General features: G+C 38.8%; 1 protein-coding gene across 13 annotated transcripts in view; it reads right to left on the minus strand.

Annotated features, from left to right (window-relative positions):
- PPP1R42 (protein phosphatase 1 regulatory subunit 42) overlaps nt 1–22771 on the minus strand; it is a 51709-nt gene that overhangs the window by 21624 nt on the left and 7314 nt on the right. For 11 of the 13 annotated variants that reach the window (XR_464329.3, XR_001628686.2, XM_056824006.1 and 8 more), the window contains exons 4-5: nt 12359–12497; nt 6561–6677 (exon numbers count right to left, since the gene is read on the minus strand). Coding sequence is in view for 11 of the 13 variants with exons in the window: in XM_056824006.1 (XP_056679984.1) it covers nt 6561–6677; nt 12359–12497 (256 nt within the window). In the remaining 2 variants the exon portion in view is untranslated. The remainder of the gene's footprint in view (nt 1–6560; nt 6678–12358; nt 12498–22771) is intronic. The other 2 variants (XM_056824007.1, XM_007487023.2) reach the window with 1 other exon arrangement.

A 22771-nucleotide genomic window follows, 5' to 3' on the forward strand; every position in this document is an offset into this window, starting at 1 on the left:
TGCTCCATTTCCCTGATTCGTCATCTTTTCAGAGAGGTATTTTATGTTTTCTTCTATTTTTTTGACTTTGCTTTATTAATTCTTGCTGTTTTGCAAGATCATTGGCTTCCAATTGCCCAATTCTGGTCTTTAAAGACTGGTTTTCCTTTTTGGTCTGGTCTATCCTGCTTTTCCTGGCTTCCAGCTATTTCTCCAATTGGGAGTTCTTGTCCTTTAAACTGTTATTTTCTTTTTGAACTATTTCCCACTTTTCTTGTCAGAAGGCTTCCATCTTTTTGATAAGCTCCAGTTTTAATTCTTCAAGAGCTTGTGGACAATTTCCATTTTGGGGGGAAGTTTTTAGTGCATTTATTTGTATTTCCTCTGTAGCCTGAGTTTTTCCTCCATAAAAATTATCCAGGGTCAACCCCTTCTTGTTTTTCTTGGTGTTGGGAAGTTGTTGTTCCTGGGCACTGTTTGCCATTACTGTGGTGGTTTTTCCTTCCCTTTCCAGTTAGAAATCTGAGTGAGATGGGCAGACTCTGTGTATGGAGCTAAGAAGCAAGGATTTTGGCTGAGGCCAGCTCTCGAGTCTCTGTAGCTTCTGCAGTTTGCTGCCCCTCTCTGTGCTATCTCTCTGCTGGCACCCACAGTCTGTGCTCCTCAGCCTTCTGGGGTCTCAGGTCTAGCTGCTCTCAGGGATAGGTCCTCAGTGGTCTCAGTCAGCTTCCAAGGACCCAGAGGTGCCCCTCACTTGCTCTAGGGGTGCCCCTCGCTCACTGATTCTAGTTCTCTGACTCTGGCTCTGTAGGTGGGTTGGGGGGGGTGGATCAGCTCATGTTTTGGTGGAAGCTTTTCATCCCCTTATAGTTGGAAATGCCCAAATCCCATATACCTTCAATGAGGCCCCCCACTGTAAAGTCCCTTTGTTCATATGATTTTGGGTTTTTTTGACTGTTAGAGGTAGTCTGTATTGGTAGGTGGTGAGGAGAGGAAGAGGCCTGCATGTAGGATGCCATCATGTTTACCTGGAAGTCTTGACAATTATTTTCTGACATCCTGCAATTCAGATTTTCTCCCTCCCATCATCCTCCCCACTTTCCCTTCCTTTTATCCTCTTTTTCAGGAATATTCAGCCTGCCTTAGAAAACATTTTTGAAAGGAAATTTTGGTGAAGGGGCCCTCAGTCCTATAAATTATTAATTTATTCCCTATCTGATTTCACACCTAAGCACTTGGATCTTTGCTCCATTAACACATCTGTCTGGGTAACTATCATAAAGGCTTTGATTACTTCATACACTTTACATATAAATTATACTGTATTATCCTTAGATTGGAAATCTTTTTGTTCAAAGGCAAGAAGAGTGTATCATACTTTTGGATAATGCTAAAGACTGCACCACTAACTAAAAATTAGATAATAATAGTGAATTAAAATACATACCAAAAAACCTGTGATTGCTGCAACAGGCCTTTAGATTTTTGTTAACTTTTTCTCATTTGATAAATGGCCTTGAACATATTCCCTCCAGTGTATATTTATCTAAGACTATACTAACCCTGTGCTGAAATATAATTATGTTTTGGATATCCTCTGATTGTTCATTGCCTTTGAGTCTCAAATAAAATATTTTCGCTTTCTAGCCTTTCAATAAGCTATACTAAAGGGACCAGACACTTTTCTAAGCAGTCGGTTTGATAAATGATCATGTCATGCTATCACTTAGAGGTCTGCTACAAAATACTGAAGAGCAAATTATATTTCACATGCAGGAGTGAGTGCTTTAGTGCCTCTGTAGACATCTTCAACAAGGGCAATCGAATTCTGCACAATTAAGGATGGCCCTTTATAACCTGTGTTTGACCAGTTTGTTCTCAACTTTATTGGAAATGTCTAGCTCCACTGCCCTAACTGTATCAACAGACAGCAATTTGTCACCACTGTGACTGCCTGTCATAATCTTCCTGAGAAAATCTATAATTTTTCCCTTGTTCCTGACTAAACTGTGAAGAGTGTGAATTTATCTTTTGGACAATATTCTTGCCATAATCAATAATGGGCAAAGGCCAAATAAACTAAGACCTCAGAAAACATGACAAGCTTAGAGCAGTCTATTAATTTATGTTATAAATCAAATATTTAGTTTAGTGGACAAGCATGCTAATTTTAAAAATTTCCACTATCTGTTCCAAAGATAATATGTTATACAATAATATGGTGACCTTAAAGCCAATAAAACAAATTCAATAAAACAACTAAAATCCTACTGTGGAATAAACTTATAATTTATTTTAACTATATTGAGATAATAAATGTTGCAGGAATAAAATTTTCCAGCTTACTAGTTATTATAAGTTTTTACTAAGACTGGCTGGATCCATTTGATTAAAATAATTTAATAATAATAAAAATAAAATAAAATAAAAAATAAAAATACAAATGTCATTCCAGCCCTAATGAGGATTTTTTTTGGCCTAAGTCTCACTGATCAAATTACTTAAACAATATCAAAATTCTCACTTTTTGTTATATTGAGAAATACAGTATTAGGTTTATGTACAAATAAAAGTTAAATAAAATTAAACACAGAAGCCCAAAGTTAATTCTACTTAAATAAAATCACATATTGTCCTTAACTGGCAACAATTATACTGGGTATGCCATTTAACTTTTTTGGATTCATCTGTCAAAATGAAATGCTCACTGAATTAGGGAAACTCTAGGGTATCTTCCAGCTCTAAGATTATGCTCTGCACCAGACTGGAGGCAACTAATTGCTGATGTCAAATCTATTAGCTTCTCTGCTCCTTATTCCTTCTAAAATGATAGTTAAGTCAGGATGGTAACATAACCAGGTAAAGGTCATTAATAAAGGTTTTCTTAGTATAAAACCTTCTTTTCATTAGGGCATAATATATTCTATTTTTAAAAATCAGTATTTTGGGGAGAACTCATTCTCAGAAAGTCTTGAATTCAAATTCTGCCTCATGTATTTAATGGCTGTTTAACCCTGAGCAAGTCACTGACTTCTGGCTGCCTCAGTTTCCTTATCTGGAAAAGTGAGATAATACATGCAAAGTGTACTGAAAAGTTTAAATTTTACAGGTTAGCTATTACTATTTCTTTCTTTCCATATTTAGATCTCTATAATGACACTGTAGACTCTGTAAAGGAAAATATTTAATTTGATTTACAATAGTCTATTTACATGGCTCTTCATGGACAGGCCTTTAGGATCAATTGGTCTTACTTGCTGGACCATTGTTATCACTGAATTAGAATCTTATGCAGCTTGGAAGGACCTGCCACCAAAGTTATGAAGATAGAAGTCTCCCTTCCTTCCAACCCTCCTTTTCTTTTCTTCCTCTCTCTCTCTTTCTCTCTCTCCTTACCTTCCATCTTAGAATCAATATTATGAATTGGTTCCAAGGCAGAAGTGCAATAAGGGTGAGGCAATGGGGGCTAAGTGACTTGTTCAGGGTCCCACACCTAGGAAGTGTCTGAGGCCAGATTTGAAACTGGGACCTCCAGTCTCTATGGTGTGGCTCTCAATCCAGAGCTACCTAGCTGCCCCCTGCATTTGATTTTCCTCACAAATCCATTTACCATCAAGTAGATAAGACTTGAGTATATTAATGCATATAAATGGAAGAAAGATCACGTTACTTTTGGGGGAAAGTGGAAGGCTAGAACTGTGACTTAGCTGGCATAGGGTTCTAACTCTCAGTGAAGAGGCTCCTCTGAACAAGATAGATCATCTGTCCCTTCCCAGAATGAGCTGCCAATGGGACCCTTCGAGGGAGCCTTTTCCAAGGTTGATCTAACATGATGGGTCTGAGTTTGCCTTTGAATCCAGCTTTCGAGGGCCCTCTGTGCACTACAAATCACAATGGCTCTCCTACCACCCCATGGTCTCATTTGCACTTCTTACACTGACCCTTTTTCTTTTTACTCTGGAGTATGCTTCAAATAAAGAAACAAAAAACAAAGAAAACTCAATGTTTCTCCTGTATTAATTCAAACTTGCATATTATATCTTTTGTAGGTATGTGGCTCTACCATAACACAGAATTGAAAATTTGCAAATTTTTGGAATATAAGATGTTCTAGGTTGCTTTTTTGATTAAAAGCCTACTTTTCCTATGGTGTTTCAGTTTTCAGGCCAGCCACCTGTTTGAGTCCATAATATACATGAAAGAAATAGCTTGGGGAAGTGATTATCAAGGTAGTCTCTGAGTCAGGAAGATCTGAAATCAAATCCTGCTTCTGATGCTTACTGGCTATGTGATCCTGGGAGAGTCCCAACTTTTCAATGCCTTAAGATTTTAAGTTGCACTCCAACACTTCCTAGCTGTGTGACTCTGGTGGAGTCACTTAACCCCCCATTGCCTGGTCCTTCCGCCTTGGAACTGATGCTTAGTATGGATTCTAAGAGAGAAGGTAAGGGTTTAAAAACAAACCAAAAAAAAGGTTTTAAGCTTCAGAGAAAGTGTTGACCTGCACTGGCAGTAGGAGTTTCCTCCACCAGAGCAATCACAGGTCCTGTCTCTTTTCCTGTCTCCTAGGAACACAGAATAATAAGTTTAAACCCAGAAGTCAAAGGACCAGCTTCACACATACAGATCTTAGTCCAAGTAACTTACAATATCAGAGGTTTGGCCTCCAGGTGGATGCCCAAAGCCATCCCCCATCTCCCCTAGTTTGCTGATTTTCCCTGGGCATCTTCAGTTGCCAGACCCCCAAATCCTCTGGTTGGCTGTCTGAACCAGCCTTTCCAGAGACTCTGCATGGCTCCCCATTTAAGAGAGGAGATGTCTGCTCACACAGCCTCCTTGGGCTCAGAGCACTGTGCTAATTCATCACTTTGCTAATTCTCCTAGCCTGAGCATGGGTTTGTTGTCTTAGGCATTCTGCAGGGTGTCAATAAGTGACAACCTTTCTGAACACATTTCCTTGTCAATAAAATCAAGAGAACCAAATGACAGCAGCTTACATCTACATAAAAATTTAATATTTATTGATTACATACATCTATTCAGTGCTTTAAGGTTTGCAAGTGCTTTAAACATCTCTGATCCTTCAATATGTGGGGTAAGTGCTATGGTTATTCTTATTCCCATTTTACAGATGAAGAAACTGAGGCTTCAGAGAGGTGAAGTGACTTGGCAAGGCCACACACAGGTGAGGTTCAGAATGAAGACTGGAGCTTGGCTCTCTTGACTCCATCTGGGGCTCTTTCTCCATTGTCTTCAAGATAACGTTAAAAACTATTTGTAACCTATAAAGCATCTGTACAGTGTACCTGTAGATGCTCTGTAATGGGAAAGAATATGATTTTCCAGGTTGTCATTGCCAAGGAAAGCTATGACAAGGAAGTCAGTAGGGGGACATTAGATAAAATGCTCATTTTTATTATCTCCTCAACAAAAACACACCTAAAATCATGAAAATAATTCTACAGCTATATTAAGTAGACAATTAATATTGACTAGAACATCATCTGTGTATTACTTTAAAAGAACACAACATATATGGAAGAAAAAATACACAAAACTATCCTGGAAAAGCTTGACTGAGCATGTAAAACCCAGTGGAATTGTGTATTGGCTATAGGAGTGGGTTGGGGGCAGGGGAAGGAAAGAATGTGAATCATGTAACCATGGAAAAATATTCTAAATTAATTAATTAAATAAAATTTTTAAAAAGCTTGACTGAGGTAGTTTAACAGCAGCAATACATACACACACACACACACACACACACACACATTAAACCCTTACCTTCTGTCTTAGAATCAGTACTGTGAATTGGTTCCAAAGCAGAAGAATGGTAAGGGCTAGGCAATGGGGGTTAAGTGACTTGCCCAGGGTCACACAGCTGGGAAGTGTCTGAGGCCAGGATCTCCCATCTCCAGATACGGTGCTCTATCTATTGAGCAAGCCTACCAGTAATGACTCTTAAAACATTCTTTTTACTTTTACTATTACCTTTATGTAAATGCTTTGATCAAACTTTCCAAACAGCTCCCTATTACAACTATCACCAAATAAAACAACCCACCAACATAGTAATAACTAAGGAAGAAAATGATTAATTTTTCTTTAAAAGAATTTGGGAGGAGAGCAGGTTTTAAGAGATATGCAAGTAATTGTGTTAGGAAGGATTTGAGAGGGATCTGATAGGCTTTAATATATTTTTAAAAATAATTTTTACATTGATATTTTCTGTTTCTTATATCATAATTATCCCAAGTATCTCTTGCCCACTTCCCTTCCAGAGTCATTTCAGAAAGCAAAATAAAAAAGACCTGGTAGTTTTTGTTTTGTTAAACCCTTGCCTTCCATCTTAGAATCAATGCTAAGTATTGGTTCCAAGGCAGAGGAATGGTAAGGACTAGGCATTGGGGTTAAGTGACAGCTAGGAAGTGTCTGAGGTTAGATTTTAACCCAGGACTTCTCATCTCCAGGCCTGGATCTCCATCCACTGAGCCACCCAGTTGTACCCCTGATAGGTTTTTAAAGTGGAAAATTTACTAAATTAAAAGTCAAAACTTTTCTACTGAAATTTCCTTTAATACCTTCACATGAAGAAGTTGGTTGTCAACTGCTATAAGCTGTGTGAGATTCTCCAGTACTTCTAATTCTCTTATTTCATCAATATTGTTATTGCTGATATTTAATATAGAGAGGGAATTCTGTAAGAAAATAAGGTCAAATATATGTTAGGAAACTCCTCATTTAAACATCAAGTATAATAACTTTTTGATACTCTTCCTTGATCAATAATTTTAAATCATTTCCATGATCTTATTTTCTTCATTACTATACGATACTTAAATAGTTTGTAATATTGTGGGTCTAAGTCATCCTTCCCCAGACAGTTTGCTACCCCCTCCTATGGCTTACAATAAAATTCATAAACATATTGCCAGACTGAGGATGAGTCTCTTGGGATTTGCCTAAACTGCTTCTTGGACAACCAAGGTACAGACCATCTTTCACTAGGCCTGTCTCTCCTCCCGGTGGAAGCCCTTCTGGTTGGGAGGATCTAACAGTTAGACTCTTGAGGCATGGGGGGGGGGGTACAAAAAGCAAGGCCTTTTATAACTGCTTTTAAGTTCATTATGTAGACAAAATAAATGTTATATTTTTTGCTACATATGCTCTGAGAATTTTAGAGTTGAAGATTTTCATGATCATCTAGTCCAAATGGCTTATTTTAAAGATAAGCTAAGGTGGAAGGGAGATAGGAGGATATGCTCAAGGTCACATAACTTTGGTTTTCTGACTCCCAGGTCAAAGCTTATTCTACTATAGCTGTATTGGAGGAGACTTCAAGAATTAGAAATAATTAATGTCTTTGGCTACAATGCCTCCAATAAATCTCAATCTCCTCTCCAGTGAGGTTTAAAGTCTTTCTTCCTTGGGATAGAATCTGGCCCATGGTAAGTGGCTAATACATATTCTTCTTCTTCTTTTTTTTTTAAATTTAAACCCTTACCTTCTGTCTTGGAGTCAATACTGTGTATTGGCTCCAAGACAGAAGAGTGGTAAGGGCTAGGCAATGGGGGTTAAGTGACTTGCCCAGAGTCACACAGCTGGGAAGTGTCTGAGGCCAGATTTGAACCCAGGACCTCCCATCTCTAGACCAGACTCTCAGTCCTGTGACAAGGAAATCACTTTAAAAGACTGATATATATTAATTTAAGATCGCCAAGGAATTCAGCTATGTAATTCCTAAATGAAAACTCAAGTCAGCAGTCAACCTTTTAAGGAGTTTTTAATTACAAACAGGAGGAAGAAAGGTATGAGAGAGAGAGAGAGAGAGAGAGAGAGAGAGAGAGAGAGAGAGAGAGAGAGAGAGATAAAGGAGAGAGAAGGGAATAGGGCTTAAATACCCCCTCTGTTTAGGCTGGGCCAAAAGGCCCAAGCCCTTAGATAGCTGAGGCAAAGAAAAGAGATCAGTCCCTATCACTCACGTGACCAAAATGGAGAAACAGTCTCAGGGGCCTCCACCTCCAGCCTCCTTCAGAGCCAAACTTCTCAGAGCACAACCTCTCAGAGCAAAACCTCTCCAACCCTCCAGTCCTCAGACCCTGCTATCTTTAAGGAAACCATCTAAGCTCCCTCCCCTCAGTTCTCACATCTACCAATCACTGTCCATGTCTTCCCTGTGCCAATGGTGGCTTTAGCTTAACCCAGGACTGCCCATAGGTCTGCCCCTTTGCACATGTCTGTTGAAGGTCATATTCTCAAATAATTAAATCTTGATCCTTGCTGCAGCCCTTCCTAAATCCTTTTACTCTGAGTAGGGTAGAGATTGTAGTTTCAAGACCTGGTTCTGTCATTCCAAGTATCTCTATTGTATCAATTCTAAAATCAATCATGACTCAAAGAACTTCCTGTTCTATGCTTAAGCATAGGTCAAAGCCCTTTCCATTGTTCAGCAAAAGGTTTCTGTCCTAAAGCAGTCCCAAGTAGGGAGGAGAAGGATCCTCCCATGCCAAGGGGGTTCATATTCCAATAGAGTTCTTATTATCAGTAGGGATTTTTTTCCAAGTATGAAACTTTCCAATGGTGAAATTTCCAACATTCACAAGTCTAAGAAATTTCAAGGTTTACAATCCACTGAGCTACCCAGCTGCCCCCCCATATCCAATATTCTTAAAATCTCTACAAGGATCAAATCAAATTTGTTGCCATATCTTTGGTGCTGATGACAAGACAATTTCTTCAATTTAGACTTCCCTGGTACCTAGCACAGACATTTTAAAACAACAGGCATTTGAAATTCTGACTTAGTCAGATAAATTATTAGTTGCCCCAGAAATCAAAGGTAATGAATACATAAGAAAATCAGTCTTTCCAGAGAGGGCCAGAATTCATATAAGGGAATGGGGGCTAAGGTGGCTGGTGACCTCCCCCCCATCCCTCAGAATAGGGAGCATACCAAGTGAAACTGCTTGCTTTTTAAGTTTACCTCAACCTTACCTTATTTCTAGTATTTATGAAAAATTAGAAGAGTTGAATAGTTGAAATACAAAAGATTAAAGACATTGTTCTATTATAATGAATGCATGATAATGGAAACTTAGAGAAAATGTTATCTTTGAATGAATAGTAATTTGGGGACTAAGCATTTGGATTTGGGGGCAGCTGGGTGGCTCAGTGGACTGAGAGCCAGGTCTAGATACAGGAGGTTCTAGGTTCAAATCTGGCTGAGACACTTCCCAGCTGTGTGACCCTGGGCAAGTCACTTAATCCCCATTGCCTAGCCCTTACCACCCTTCCGTCATGGAGCCAATACACAGTATTGGCTCCAAGACAGTATTGGCTCCAAGACAAAAGATAAGAATTAAAAAAAAAAAAAAAGAATTTGGATTTACACAAGAGGAAGTAAAGTTGTGAGGAAGAAGAAAAAAAGTATTTTTTTGTCCATTTTATCATCTCCAGTTCTTTGCATAATAATTTCTTTGTCATTCACAGGACATTGGGTCTATTTTTGTTTCCTAGGTAGCCTCTCTCAAGCCAATTTATAATTTATAATAGCAAATGAGACTTTATAAGGCAATGTATTCGAAGTATTAAATCATGCCATCTGAAAAAATCTAGGTGTCCAAATTGTAAACAATTTAAGCTTAATAATTAAGTAAAGAATGGCAAAGAGAAATAATGCATATAGGTCAAATTTCACCTCAGGGCTTCCCGACCCCTTATCTAGTCCTTTATACCACTTCACTGCCTTCCATGCTTGTTGATTTGTTGAAGTGAAACTTTTATGAATGTTTTGCAAGGTAATGAGAGGCTACACCTCCCTGGTTCAGGCCCTCATTGGGGGCCCTCACATACGGATTATTACAGTAGCCTGCTTCATGGTCTTCTTGTTTTAAGCCTCTTTCCACTCCAGTTCAATTTCCATTCAGCTATCAAAGTGATCTTCCCAAAGTATAGATTTGTCCCTAATATTGTCTCTCAGCAATTTCAATCTGTGGCTATCACTTCTGCCCTCTGGGACCAAAACAGAACAAGTCTAAATTCTCTTTGGTAGGATAACTATTGTCCAGGCTAAATATCCTCAGATCCTTTAACTGACTTTCATATGTCATAGACTCAAGGTCCTTCATCATCTTGATTGTTTTTTTTTTTAAACCCTTACCATCCATCTTAGAATCAGTACCGTGTATTGGTTCCAAGGCAGAAGAGCTGTAAGGGCTGGGCAGTAGGGGTTAAGTGACTTATCCAAGGTCACACAGCTAGGAAGTGTCTGAGGCCAGATTTGAACCTGGGATTTACTGTCTCTAGGCCTGGCTCTCAATTCACTAAGCCACCCAGCTTCCCCCACCTCCCGGATTGTCTTTCTCTAGGCTCTTCTATATTATCAATAATTATCCCCAAATGCAGCACATATAATTGAAAACATCATCCCAGATGTCTTTTGCCTAAGGTAGAGTATATATCAGGACTGTCCTCTTATTCCTGGAAGCTATGACTTTTTAGACTTTGTGACTTAATACAGTTGCTTTATCAGAAAGTTAATTAATAATGACTTACAGGTCCATTAATACCCTCAGATCAATTTTTATGAATAGTGGCCCAACCATGCCTCCCCTATCTTCTATGTGTGAAATGCATGGCTTGAACTTATTTAGCCTTACCAAATTTCGTCTTTACTTAGTTAACCTATTCTAAATCCAGTTTCTGTCATCCAATACATTAGCTCTCCTTCTCAACTTTTTGTCAACTGAAGATCTATTAAGTTTCATCTCTAACTTTAGCCAAGTCATTGATAAGGTTTCTAACAGTTCACAATGGCAGAAAAAAAAAACTTCTTATTTTCAGCAGCTTTAAAGACTTAGTATAAGGATTTTTTACAATTTTAAATAATAGTAATAATGGTAAGCACCAAGGTAATCTCTGCTTAAATTATAAGGAAAGTTAGCCTATGTAAAATGAATAAATGCTCTTTACAGGAAATATATACATATATACACACTTACACAGATATATGCTCATATATATATTTATACAATTAAGAACTGTATCTCCGTGTATGTACATTTACAGATATACTGTATACAAATCAACAAATGTTTATTAAGTGTCTACTTTGTGCAAACTACATATTGAGGCAGGTTACAAAGATGAGTAAGAAACCCTTCCTGACTTTATAGAGCTTATTACATAAACATACATACTAACATACACACTTACACAAACGTGTCATGGGTAGTCAACAAATAGTGATGTCACTCCAAAAGAATTTTCTACCTGTGAATGTGAAATCCCATTCCCTTTATGATTCTGTAATAATTCTGTAAGTTACACTGGGCCGAGTAACATACTCTAGGCCAAAGGCCACAGGACCTGAGTCCAGAACATCTGTGTTATAATTGGTCTAAGAAACCCTGCAGGCGTCCAAGATCTGCTGCATGGGAATCTGCATGCTAACTGCGACGGTCAAAGGACCTACTTGCATCAATGGTATGGGCCAAAGGACACCAGCCATGTCATGAGCCAAGTGAATGATAATGATCAAAGTGCATTTCTAACTAAGCTGTACATCCTCCCCTGATGAGTCTCTGTACCTTGACATAGGTCAGAGTTGCCAACTCTGTACACTGAACCCTGGGCCAACTCTAGGACAAAAGAACTTCAACTGTGTTTCTCATAGCATTTCTGTAAATTGTGCTGTATAAGGGGGCTACTATCAAGGCTCAAGGCCTTTGAGTGCTAATCAGAGTCTGGGAAACTGTCCCTCTCTCAATAAACCTATTTCTTTTTGGCTTGGAGACTTTGTTTTATTTTTGGCATCTTGGCTAATAAATTTTTGCAACCTACCTTCCTTGCATTGGAACCTGAAATGTCAACATTATTAATTCTTTTGGGTCAAGGTCTTGGAGGACCACTATTAAAAATGCAAATATTATTTGAAATGGGTGCTATGTAAACATACTATAAGTCTATTCTTGTCTATATAGATAGGCATTATTTTTTAGGTAACTAGTTGGTACAGTGGATAAAGTGCTAGACCTGGAGTCAGGAAGATCTGAGTTCAAATATAGTCATAGACACTAGCTGTGTGACAGCTGGTTCAGCAAATAATTCAACCTCTGTTTGCCTCAGTTTCTTCATCTTTAAAATGAACATAATAATATAGCACTTACCTTATGGTGAGGATTATGAGAGATGATATTTGTAAAATATTCTGCAAACTCTAGATGCTATATGTTAACTATCTGTTATGCAATTGATTTCTACTATTGATTTCTAATGCATGCAATGCCAATCTATATTTTCCCTGAACCTCCTTAACTAATTGTAAATTTTATGTCAATCACCAAACTGCATCTCAGAAAACTAAGAGCTAGTCTCTTACTGCCAAGGACTGAAGAGTTCTTGGGTCAAAAAGAAGCTTTTCACCAAGAGGAAGCCTTTGACTTTCAATGTGTAGCTCTCGGAGTTCGTCTAGTCCTTCTAAACACTCTACTACGGCAATGAGGTTGCCACCCAGATACCTGCAGAAGAAAATAAAAATGTACATTTTAGAAATACAATTCTATGGAAACTAGTATTGAAAATTATCAATGAAAATTCCAAATAAACTAACAACAGCAATCCTTTAGCCTTCTACTTCTAATATTCAATTATTTTACAAATATTTATGACTCAGTCATAGGGCTAACAGGGACCTCATGATACCATTTAATGTTTTCTGCCTCAGGAAGTACTTTGTCTTTTATAAACTTTCTCTATTTAGCTGGAATGGGCATCTTTCCCCCCAAATCATGATCACTTTTAAGTAACTTGCCTCAGGGTTTAATAACTTTTACAGACTATAAGTGGTTTTTAAAAACTTTAATCCATATCACTTGTGGTAACTTGAGTTTCTTCTAAATAAGGGTATACTCAATATCCTTAAAATATATCAGTGGGTTACAGTTACCTCTTTTCTAGAAAATTCAAATACGAAATCAGATTAGATTCTGCTTTTTCACATTCAGTACAGACCTAACAAGGCAGAAATACCTCTTCTGCTTGCTTTTCAATACTCGAGTAATTCTTCCAGTTTACTTAATTAAAAGCCATATGAAAAATATGACTTCCTCCACATTTTTTTGAACCTAGAACTTCTCAAACTTGCCTTTTTTTCCCAAAGGAAAACTCAAGATAAGAATCTTTTTAATATGACCTGAACAAAGGCCCCAAAATATTAAGATGAAATGTTTGTATTACACCTACTAAAATTTGAGCATTGTTGTTTACTTTTAAGAAATTTTGCAGGGGGCAGCTGGGTAGCTCAGTGAATTGAGAGCTAGCCCTAGAGACGGGAGGTCCTAGGTTCAAATCTGGCCTCAGACGCTTCCCAGCTGTGTGACCCTGGGCAAGTCACTTGACCCCCATTGCCTACCCTTACCACTCTTCTGCCTTGGAGCCAATACACAGTATTGACTCCAAGACGGAAGGTAAGGGTTTAAAAAAAAAAAAAGAAATTTTGCAAGTTTCATGTTGTATATAACTCTAGACCAAGTGGCAGGAAGTATGGGATCTTCTCCCAGATCTGCTTTGACTGTATCATTCTCTGACTCAATGCCTCATATTAATCCATGTTAAAAGTTGACAAATGATAGCTGAAAACACCAATCTTCTTTACCAGTCATCCTATGAAAACTCATTTTAGTTTAGACTTTTTGTTTCTTAAACCATATTTTATTAATTCAATGAGCAAAAAAACCACCTCCTTTTCCTCTCACCCTAATTACCACCTGCACTTCCCCAACACAATTGAGAATGAAAGAAAAACAAAATCCCAATTATAAACATGTATAGCCAAGCAAAATAAATTCCCCCACGATCATACTTTTTTAAAAAAAAAGTATTTTTATGCACTTTTGAGCCCTTCATCTCTCTATTTGGAATCATGGTTGGTCATTGTTTTTAGAATCTCTAATTCTCTCAAAGTTGTTTGTCTTTATTCTCATTGTATAAATTGTTCACTTGGAGCTTTTGACTTTACGTTGCATCATTTCATATACTTCATTCTTCTCAAATTTCCTTGAAATCATCCCCTTCATTATTTCTTACAGCACAGGTAGCATTTCATTTATATGCCATAATTTGTTTAGTTATTTCCCAATTTATTAGTATCCCTCAGATTCTTCTTCATTATCACCTCAAAAAGAGATATACATTTATACATCCTTAAGTCTGGTTTTTTTTTTAAACCCTTACCTTCCATCTTAGACTCAATACTGTGTATTGGTTCTAAGGCAGAAGAGTGGTAAGAGCTAGGCAATGGGTGTCAAATGACTTGCCCAGGGTCACACAGCTAGGAAGTGTCTGAGGTCAAATTTGAACCCAGGACCTCCCATCTCTGGGCCTGGCTCTCAATCCACTGAGACACCCAGCTGCCCCCTATCCTTAGTCTTTAAGAATAATCCTTCCGTTTTCTATTCTCCCTGTCATTCCCCTTTCCCTCCCCTTTCTCTTTGAATGAAATGTATCTCTCTAGCTGAGTGAGTGAGTGAGTGAGTGTGTGTGTGTGTGTGTGTTTTCTTTTCTCCTTTGACCAATTCAGATGAGGGTGAGATTCAAATGTCAGCCATGCTCTCTCCTCCTTCCTTGTTTGTATCTACTGGTTTATCCTGATTATGTGAGATAAATTTCCCTTGCCAGCTTTTCCCTTCCTTAGCTCTTCCAGCCCCAACACCCTCATTGTGCATTCCTCCTCTCTTCTTTCCATTCTTCTCTTAAAATTGTCAGGCAGGCCATAAGAGAGTCACTTCTAGACCTTTTCTAATTAGACTCTCTCTGTGACCCCTGATGATGATAATAAGATTCTGATAACACAGGTATCTTCCTATATTTGAATGTAAGCACTTTATCCTTGTTTGGTCCCTTATGATTATTTATTTGTTTTACCTTTATGTTTCCCTTAACTCCTGTGTTTTAACTATAAAGTTTCTATGTGGCTCTGGTCTTTTCATTAGGAATGCTTAGAAGTTCTCTACTTGATTAAAGACCAATTTCCCCTGTAAAATTATACTCGGTTTTGTTGGGTATATTATTCTTGGTTTATACATTCATATCTTTTGAGGCAGCTAGGTGTTTCAGTGGATAGAGTATTCCTTGGCCTGGTGTCAGGAAGATCTGAGTTCAAAAGTAGCCTCTGACACTTACCAGTTGTGTGGCCTTGGGCTAGTCACTTAATTTCTTTTTGCCTTAATCCATTGGAGAAGGAAATGGCAAGCCATTCCAATTATCTTTGCCCCAATAACCCCATGGACAGTCTGGTCTTTGAGGTCATGAAAAGTAGGCCAGGACTGAAGAACAACAATAACAAGCAGGATTGTTGTGAGGATCAAATAAGAAAATAATTGTAAAGTGCTTAGTGCAGTGCTTGGTACATAGTAAACTTTATATAGATGTTTATGCCCTTCCATTTCCCTTTCTGAAATAATGTATTCTAAGCTCTCAAAGAATCTGAGCCACTCAAGAGGTTCCTGGCTTTTGAACTTGTTCCTCCAAGTACAGCTCTGATCTCTTTGGTCTGTCTGACCATGTCCCAGAATTGGATAGTGACTGACAAAGCTGTCAGATGGCAGCTGTTCCCATTGAGGCACCCTATTTTGGGGTCCAGGATCTCTCTTTCCCAGGTACACAGCTTCCCCCTGCTCTGGAATTCTCAGCTCGGCTGCTCCTGGCCAGACTCTTAGTGGCCCAGACCTCTGCCTCTCTCCCTATTCTGATCTAGGCTGGAAAAATGACTTGTGACTTTTTTGTGTACTTCCCCATCAGGATTTAGTCTGATCCCTATTCTAGATTTCTTTGGAGCAACTTTGTAGCAGTTTTGCACTGCTTCCTGCTTTTCCTTCTTGGCTCTCTTCTTCAGATTAGATATTTGAGACATTTATTTCATAATATATCAGACTACTTAAATTCCAGGCATCCATAAATCACATCATTATGTTCCATTAAGAAAGCAGTTTGGAAGGATATTAACACAAAGCTTTTAGAGCCATTTTTACAGAAGCTGAGGTGTGAAGCAACTGGCCCCAACTCACATTTGTGGTAAGCGATGGGGCCAGGATTGGAAGCCGACTCTTTCAACTCGAACTTTGGCACAGCAGATGCCTTATTTGCTCATCCAATCTTCATTCATCCATCTGGCTAAATGTTCATTTTAGTAGCTTTAGGTATAGGATCATAAGACCACAGATTTAGGCCTGGAAGGGAATCTAAGGAGCCATCTAGTTCAATATTTTTATTGTACATAAGAGTATTTAAGTCAAAAAGAAGAAATTAGCAGCGCCAGAATCTGAACCCAGGTCCTCTGACTTGCTAAATCCAATGTTCTTCCTGAAGGACTTATGAGAAAGAATGCTATCCAATTGAGAGAAAGAACTATGGGATAGAAATACAAAAGAAAAACCTCAGACTTATCACTTGTTTTTATAGATATATGATTTGAGGTTTCAGTTTTATGGTAAAAATGAATAATATGGAAATAGGTATCAAGTGATAACATTTGTACAACCCAGTGGAATTGCTTATAGGCTCTGAGAGGGGGAAGGAAAAAGGGGAGGGAAAGAAAATGAAGCATGTAAATATGGAAAAATATTTTAAAAAGTAAAATTTAAATTAAAAAAATTTTTAAATAAAGCCAAATAGCCATCTCTTTATATCCACAAAAAATACTAAATAAAATAAATCTAATGTTCTTTCTATTTTGCTACAATAATGTAGTTATTTACTTACTATACAACTTACCAAATGGTTTCTTTTCTTATTTAAAAAATTCAACTTCCATCTTAGAATCTAGACTGTGTATTGTCTCCAAGGAAGAAGAGCAGTAAGGGCTAGGCAATGGGGTCAAGTAACTTGTCCAGGGTCTCACAGCTAGGAGTGTGTCTGAAGTCCGATTTGAACCCAGGACCCCAGTCTCTAGGCCTGGCTCTCTATCCACTGGGCCACCGAGCTTCCCTCTTACTGTATAGTTTTACTTTAAGTAGTTCTTAAGGTATTTTCATTATATTTTTTGAGATCCAAAGAACTAGATTTATGTTCTGCCTCTGAAACATTAGTGGCTGTGTGACCTTAGGGAAGTCATTTAACCTCCAGGGCCTCAGTCAACACCCCAAGACTATAAATTTCAGAGCTGTTGTTGATCTTCATTAGTAAAGGGTATTTCCTCATCAGGAGTCCTATATACTGAGAAAATTACAAGAAGAAAAGAAAGGAGGAAAATGAATTATTTTTACAAGGGGAAAAAGTTTTATCAATTGTTTTTAAAGATAAGAAATTGAAACAGCATTAGGAATATGGAGACTCCGGAGTCAGGAATTAAAGCCTTGGGAATGGATGAGATTACCAAGAGAGAAAAGTATAGAGTATAAAGAGGAGATGGCAGGTGCCAGAGAACCACCAAGGCCCCCCTACTTGGAGTGAGCAGAGATGGGAAGAAAACCATTGAAAGGAGCTGTGAGAAGGAGTAGTCAGATGCAGAAGAATCATGAAAACAAAAGGCAAAGGACGAAGAGTATTTTTGAGGAGGAGGTGATTAGCTATAGTGTCAAATGCTATAAAAAGAGCATGATAAAAGGCCATTTGGCTTAGCAAGTAAGTGGTCATTGGTGACCATGGAGAGTTTCAGTAGCAACTGTAGAAACAATGGCAAAACTGTGGTCCCTGCCTTTGAGCAGCTAGCATCCTACTGAATGAGATAATGTGTAAATATAACCACATACAAAATAAGTACAAAGTCATATTTGGGGGAGTGTGGAGATGGGAAGGTATGTGCTGGAAATCACCTTTGAGGAGGCAGAAGTAAGGGGCAGTGCAGTAGAATTTCAGTATCCTGTGAAAAGGCATAGAGTGTTGACAACCTGTGAGGAGTGCTAAAAAAGGTCAGTTAGTCTGGATCATGGTATGAGTGGGGAGGAATATTGTATAAAAAAGCTGAAGAATTAGGCTGGAACTAGGGTAAGCACTTTAAATGCTAAATGGAGGGGGGAAGGGTAGGTGAATTGAGAGTCAGGCTTAGAGATGGGAAGTCCTGGGTTCAAATCTGGCCTCAGACACTTCCCAGCTGTGTGACCCTGGGAAAGTCACTTAACCTTCTTTGGCTACCACTCTTCTGCCTTAGAACCAATACAGAGTATTGATTTTTTTTTTTAACCCTTACCTTTCTTCTTGGAGTCAATACTGTGTGGTAAGGGTAGGCAATGGGGGTCAGGTGACTTGCCCTGGGTCACACAGCTGGGAAGTGTCTGAGGCCAGATTTGAACCTAGAACCTCCCCTCTCTAGGACTGGCTCTCAATCCACTGAGCTACCCAGCTGCCCCCTAGGGCACTGATTTTAAGATGGAAGGTAAGGTTTTTTTTGTTTGTTTTTGGCTTGTTTGTTTTGTTTTGTTTTTTAAGCTAAAATGAAGGAGCTCACAGAGGCATTGCAGTTGATTGAGTAGAGAGGTGACTTGGTCAGATTCATGATTTAGGAAAATTACCTTTGCTAAATATAGAAGATGGATAGGAGATGAAGGAGGAAAGGCCTGAAGCAAAGAAATTAGGCTATTACAACAATTAAGGAGTGGTGATTAGAAACTGAACTAGGATAGTAGTATTAATGGACATTTGTTTTCTTCCAGTAAATATAACACGAAAAGCTCCAGCCAAACCCAACTAAGAGAATCTCTAGAAAAGAGAAAGTGGTACCAGATAAAGCAATAATAATATTAAAACTAAAGGGAAACACTAGAGAGCATCTCTATCCAATGTAGGACTATATAAGAAGACAGTTAGGAGTTTGTGAGAGTCCTGAAGAGTGGCTTATCAGGGTTCTTTGAAGCCAGCAGGATCTTGGCCCTGACTTGTCCCACTCACCACAGAAGCTCTTCTAAACCTCTTCATTTCACTCAGACCTTTCATGGCTCTCCTCTTCCCATCCTATTAACTGAGGACCTTGCCTCATATTTTATTGAAAATTGAAGTCATTCTCCAAAAGCCTCTTGTTCCTTCCTCACCCAATTCTCTCCTCCTTTTATTCTTATTTCCCATGCAGAGCTGGCCCTTCTCCTTACCAAATAGGGCAGTGGGTTAATTAGAGAGGTGTACAAGATTGCCTTGCTGCAGTGAGTGTTCAATTGAAATTATGTACAGTAAAATGAATCTGAAGTGAACTCACAGTCATTGTGGTTTCATTATTTTTTTTTATTTGCTGGGAGGAATAACAGCAAATGGTGGGAGTGATCCAAGGGCAAGATCAGCAATGTGCTATGGAGGCATGGGATTCACAAGGACAGTATAGAGTTGAACTGGTTCCTTAAGGGGATAAGATGGGGAAAGGAGAAGACTGTTGCTGCAGCCTTTGTTATTACTTGGTCCTTTCAGTTGTGTTTGACTTAATGACTTCATTTGGGTTTCTTTTGGCAAAGATACTGAAGAGGTTTGCCATTTCCTTCTCCAGCTCTGGGGTTGCTGGCCTGGGAGAGAAAAGAAAGGTCACGTAGTGGTGGCTGGGGAATAAGCTTTTGATGATTACCAAAGTTACAGAATTATTAGAATGAGGAACTGTATTACCAGGTGAAAAAGTTTAGATTTCATTCTGTACAGGATTTTGGTCTCATGGTAGAGTCCTTTCAGGGCTTTCAGTAATTCAGATAAGAGAACAAGTACTTAGAGATGAAGCATTGGGGCTCTTCTCCTTCAAGGTAAGAGACTAGTCTGGAGTCTTGATTGTGATTTCATTGTGATGATGCCATGGAAGGGAGGAGATTAGTGCAAGATGGAATGGTGTTTCTCCTCTTTCGGCAGGAGGCAGGTGACCTGGGACTTATAAAGGCATTTTCTCACTTTACCTCAAAGACAAGAGATTGTTATGTAATAGAAGCATGTTTTTCCTATTCTCTTGGGAGATGAGAGACCAGGCAAGAGACTTGAGGGAATCGTGCCTTCTCTTTGCACAAGAGAGAAGCTTGGTCCTGGGAATGGGGCTTCTCCTCTTCTATCTAGCAGAAGGCTGGAGACCAGGTAGAAGATTGTAGTGATGTCTTTCTTCCTTCAACACAAAAGCAAGAGACTAGTCCTACAGAATAGCTTTCTCCTCCTCCTGGTTGAGTTTGGAGACCACCGGAGACATGGGGCTTTTCTTCTCAACTGAAAGGTAGACTAGTGCAACTGTTCAGTAACCATATCTTTAATGACCCATTTGAGATTTTCTCAAGGAATCCAACTTAAATTCACTGGCTTTGTTTTGGTGTTAACTAAATATGCCTATGGGGCAGCTAAGTAGCATATTGAATAGAATTCTGGGCCTGGAGTAAAATCTGACCTCAGGCCCCTATTAACAGTGTGACCCTGGGCAAGTCACTTAACCCCGTTTGCCTCAGTTTCTCATCTACAAATTGAGGTGGAGAAGGAAATGGCAAACCTCTTCAGTATCCTTGCCAAGAAAACTTCAAATGCAGTCAGACACAACTGAAATGACTAAGTAATAACAAAATACTAGGCCTATATCTGCTTGTTGTCCTCAGAAACCCTCCACTTGATCCATTTAGTCAGCTCACTTCTCTCCTATTTGTAGCTCAACTCTTGAGAAAGTTGTCTATAATAGATCAGTCAATTTTATTGTGTCTATTATGAGTCTGGAACAATGCTGAAGATGAGATACAAAGCAAGACAAAAAACAGTCCCTGCTCTCAAGGAGCTACAGTGTAATGGGGGAGACAATGTCCAAACAACTATATATATATTTTTTTTATGCAAAAGTTTTATTTTATTTTGAAATTTTTATTTAATTAATTTAGAGTGGTTACAAGATTCATGTTCTTTCCCTGCCCTCCCTCAATCCCCCTCCTATAGCCGACGCACAATTCCCTTGGGTTTTACATGTGTCATTGATCAAGACCTATTTCTATACCATTAATATTTTCACTAGGGTGATCATCCAAATAACTATATACAAAGAGGACATATACAGAATAAAGTGAATCTACTCCTAAAGGGAAAGCACCAAGATTAAGGAGGTCTGAGTGAATTTTCTTACAAAACATGAAATTTTAATTGATGTTTGAAGGAAACCAGAAAATCTAGGAGGAAGAAATAGGGAGGAAGAGCACTTCAGACATTTAAGACAGCCAGTTAAAATGTTTAGTCAGGAGATGAAGTGTCTTGTGTAAAGATTTATGTAGTGCTTTTATATAACTTACATTTATATAGGGTTTACTATGTGCCAAGAACTGTGAAATGCTTTATAGTTATTTCATTTGATCCTCACAACTCTGGGAAGTAGGTGCTAATTACAGATTTTACAGATGGGGAAATTGAAGCAAATAGGTTAAGGGACTTGCCCAGGGTCACAGTTCCAGGGAGTTTCAAATTCTGAATCTGAATTCAGGGCTTTTTGATTTCTGTCCTGGTGCTCTATACCCAGCCTCAGTTAGCTGCCCCTCATAATAGACAAGGAGGTTGTTCCCTTTGTCACTTGATCAAAGAGAACATGGAGGGGAAAGTAAGGTATAAAGAGGCCTGGAAGGTAGGAAAGAGCCAAGTTATGTTGTTCAGTCATTTCAGTCATGCCTCGCTCTTTGTGACCCCATTTGGGATTTTCTTGGCCAAAATACTGAGTGATTTGCCATTTTCTTCTCCAGCTCATTTTACAGATGAGAAAACGGAGGCAAAGACAGTTAAGTGACTTGACCATAGTCATACAACTAATCAATGTCTGAGACCAGAGTTGAATTCAGGAAGGAGTCTTCCTGACTCTGGGGCAGTAACTCTAGCCCCTGCACCACCTAGCTGCCCTAGAGCCAGGTGTTGAAGGATTTCAAAACTCCAACAGAGGCTTCCACTTTTGACCCCGGAGGTAATAGAAAGTCACTAGAGTTTACAGGGTGCTGTGGACTCCTCCCCTCAAGAAACATGTTATGTCTATAGATCATTTAAAAGCTGTGGGATTCTTGGGTTTCTTCTGATCTGTCTGTCCCCCTTTGGCCATTTTGACATTGCCCCTGCACGTCAACAAGTCAGAGTAGTTGGAGATCAGAGGAAGCAGAACAGGAAAAGGCCACACAGATCTCTCCAACTCTATATATTGGTCTTCTTACTGAGCCTTTCACAAAACAGTCAGTACCTACATTCTCTCATGAGTGGAATGCTTTCCCTTCTGACTTCTTGGAATTCCTTCAGATCTCAGCTAAAATCCTACCTTCTGTAAGCAGCTTTTCCTGCTCCCTTTCAATGTCTTTCCTCTTACTGGAGGGATTATTTCCAATTTTCCCTGAATATATCTATTTTGTTGGTACATAGTTGCCTGGATGTCATCTTCCCCATTAGGCTGTGAGAACAGGGATTATGTTTTGCCATTCTTTCTATCACCAATAACTAGCACAATGCTGTTTAGTTGTTTTCAGTTGTATCTGACTTTTGAGCCCCCTTTTGGGGTTTTCTTAGTAAAGATATTAGAGTTGTTTGCCATTTCCTTCTCCAGCTCATTTTACAGATGAATTTACTGAAGCAAATATTTATAAGGTTTTCCTAGTCAAATAATATGTCATATAATGGCTAGCCTACTGGTGCAGAGTATCTCCTTTCCTATGTCATATCTCCAGAAATAGTCTATTCCTGAACTATGAACCCATTTTAGCATATAGTAAAACCTGCCAGAGCTGGTATTCCAATGGCATAGGCTTCCAGTACCCAGGGTCACCTGCACATTACAATGAAGTATTAGAGGAAGGTTTGTATATGTCTTTGATGTCAAATTATGCTTGTTGAACTTCTCACCACGTAAGTA

Source organism: Monodelphis domestica, chromosome 3, assembly GCF_027887165.1.
Source record: "Monodelphis domestica isolate mMonDom1 chromosome 3, mMonDom1.pri, whole genome shotgun sequence".
Lineage (NCBI taxonomy): Eukaryota > Metazoa > Chordata > Mammalia > Didelphimorphia > Didelphidae > Monodelphis > Monodelphis domestica.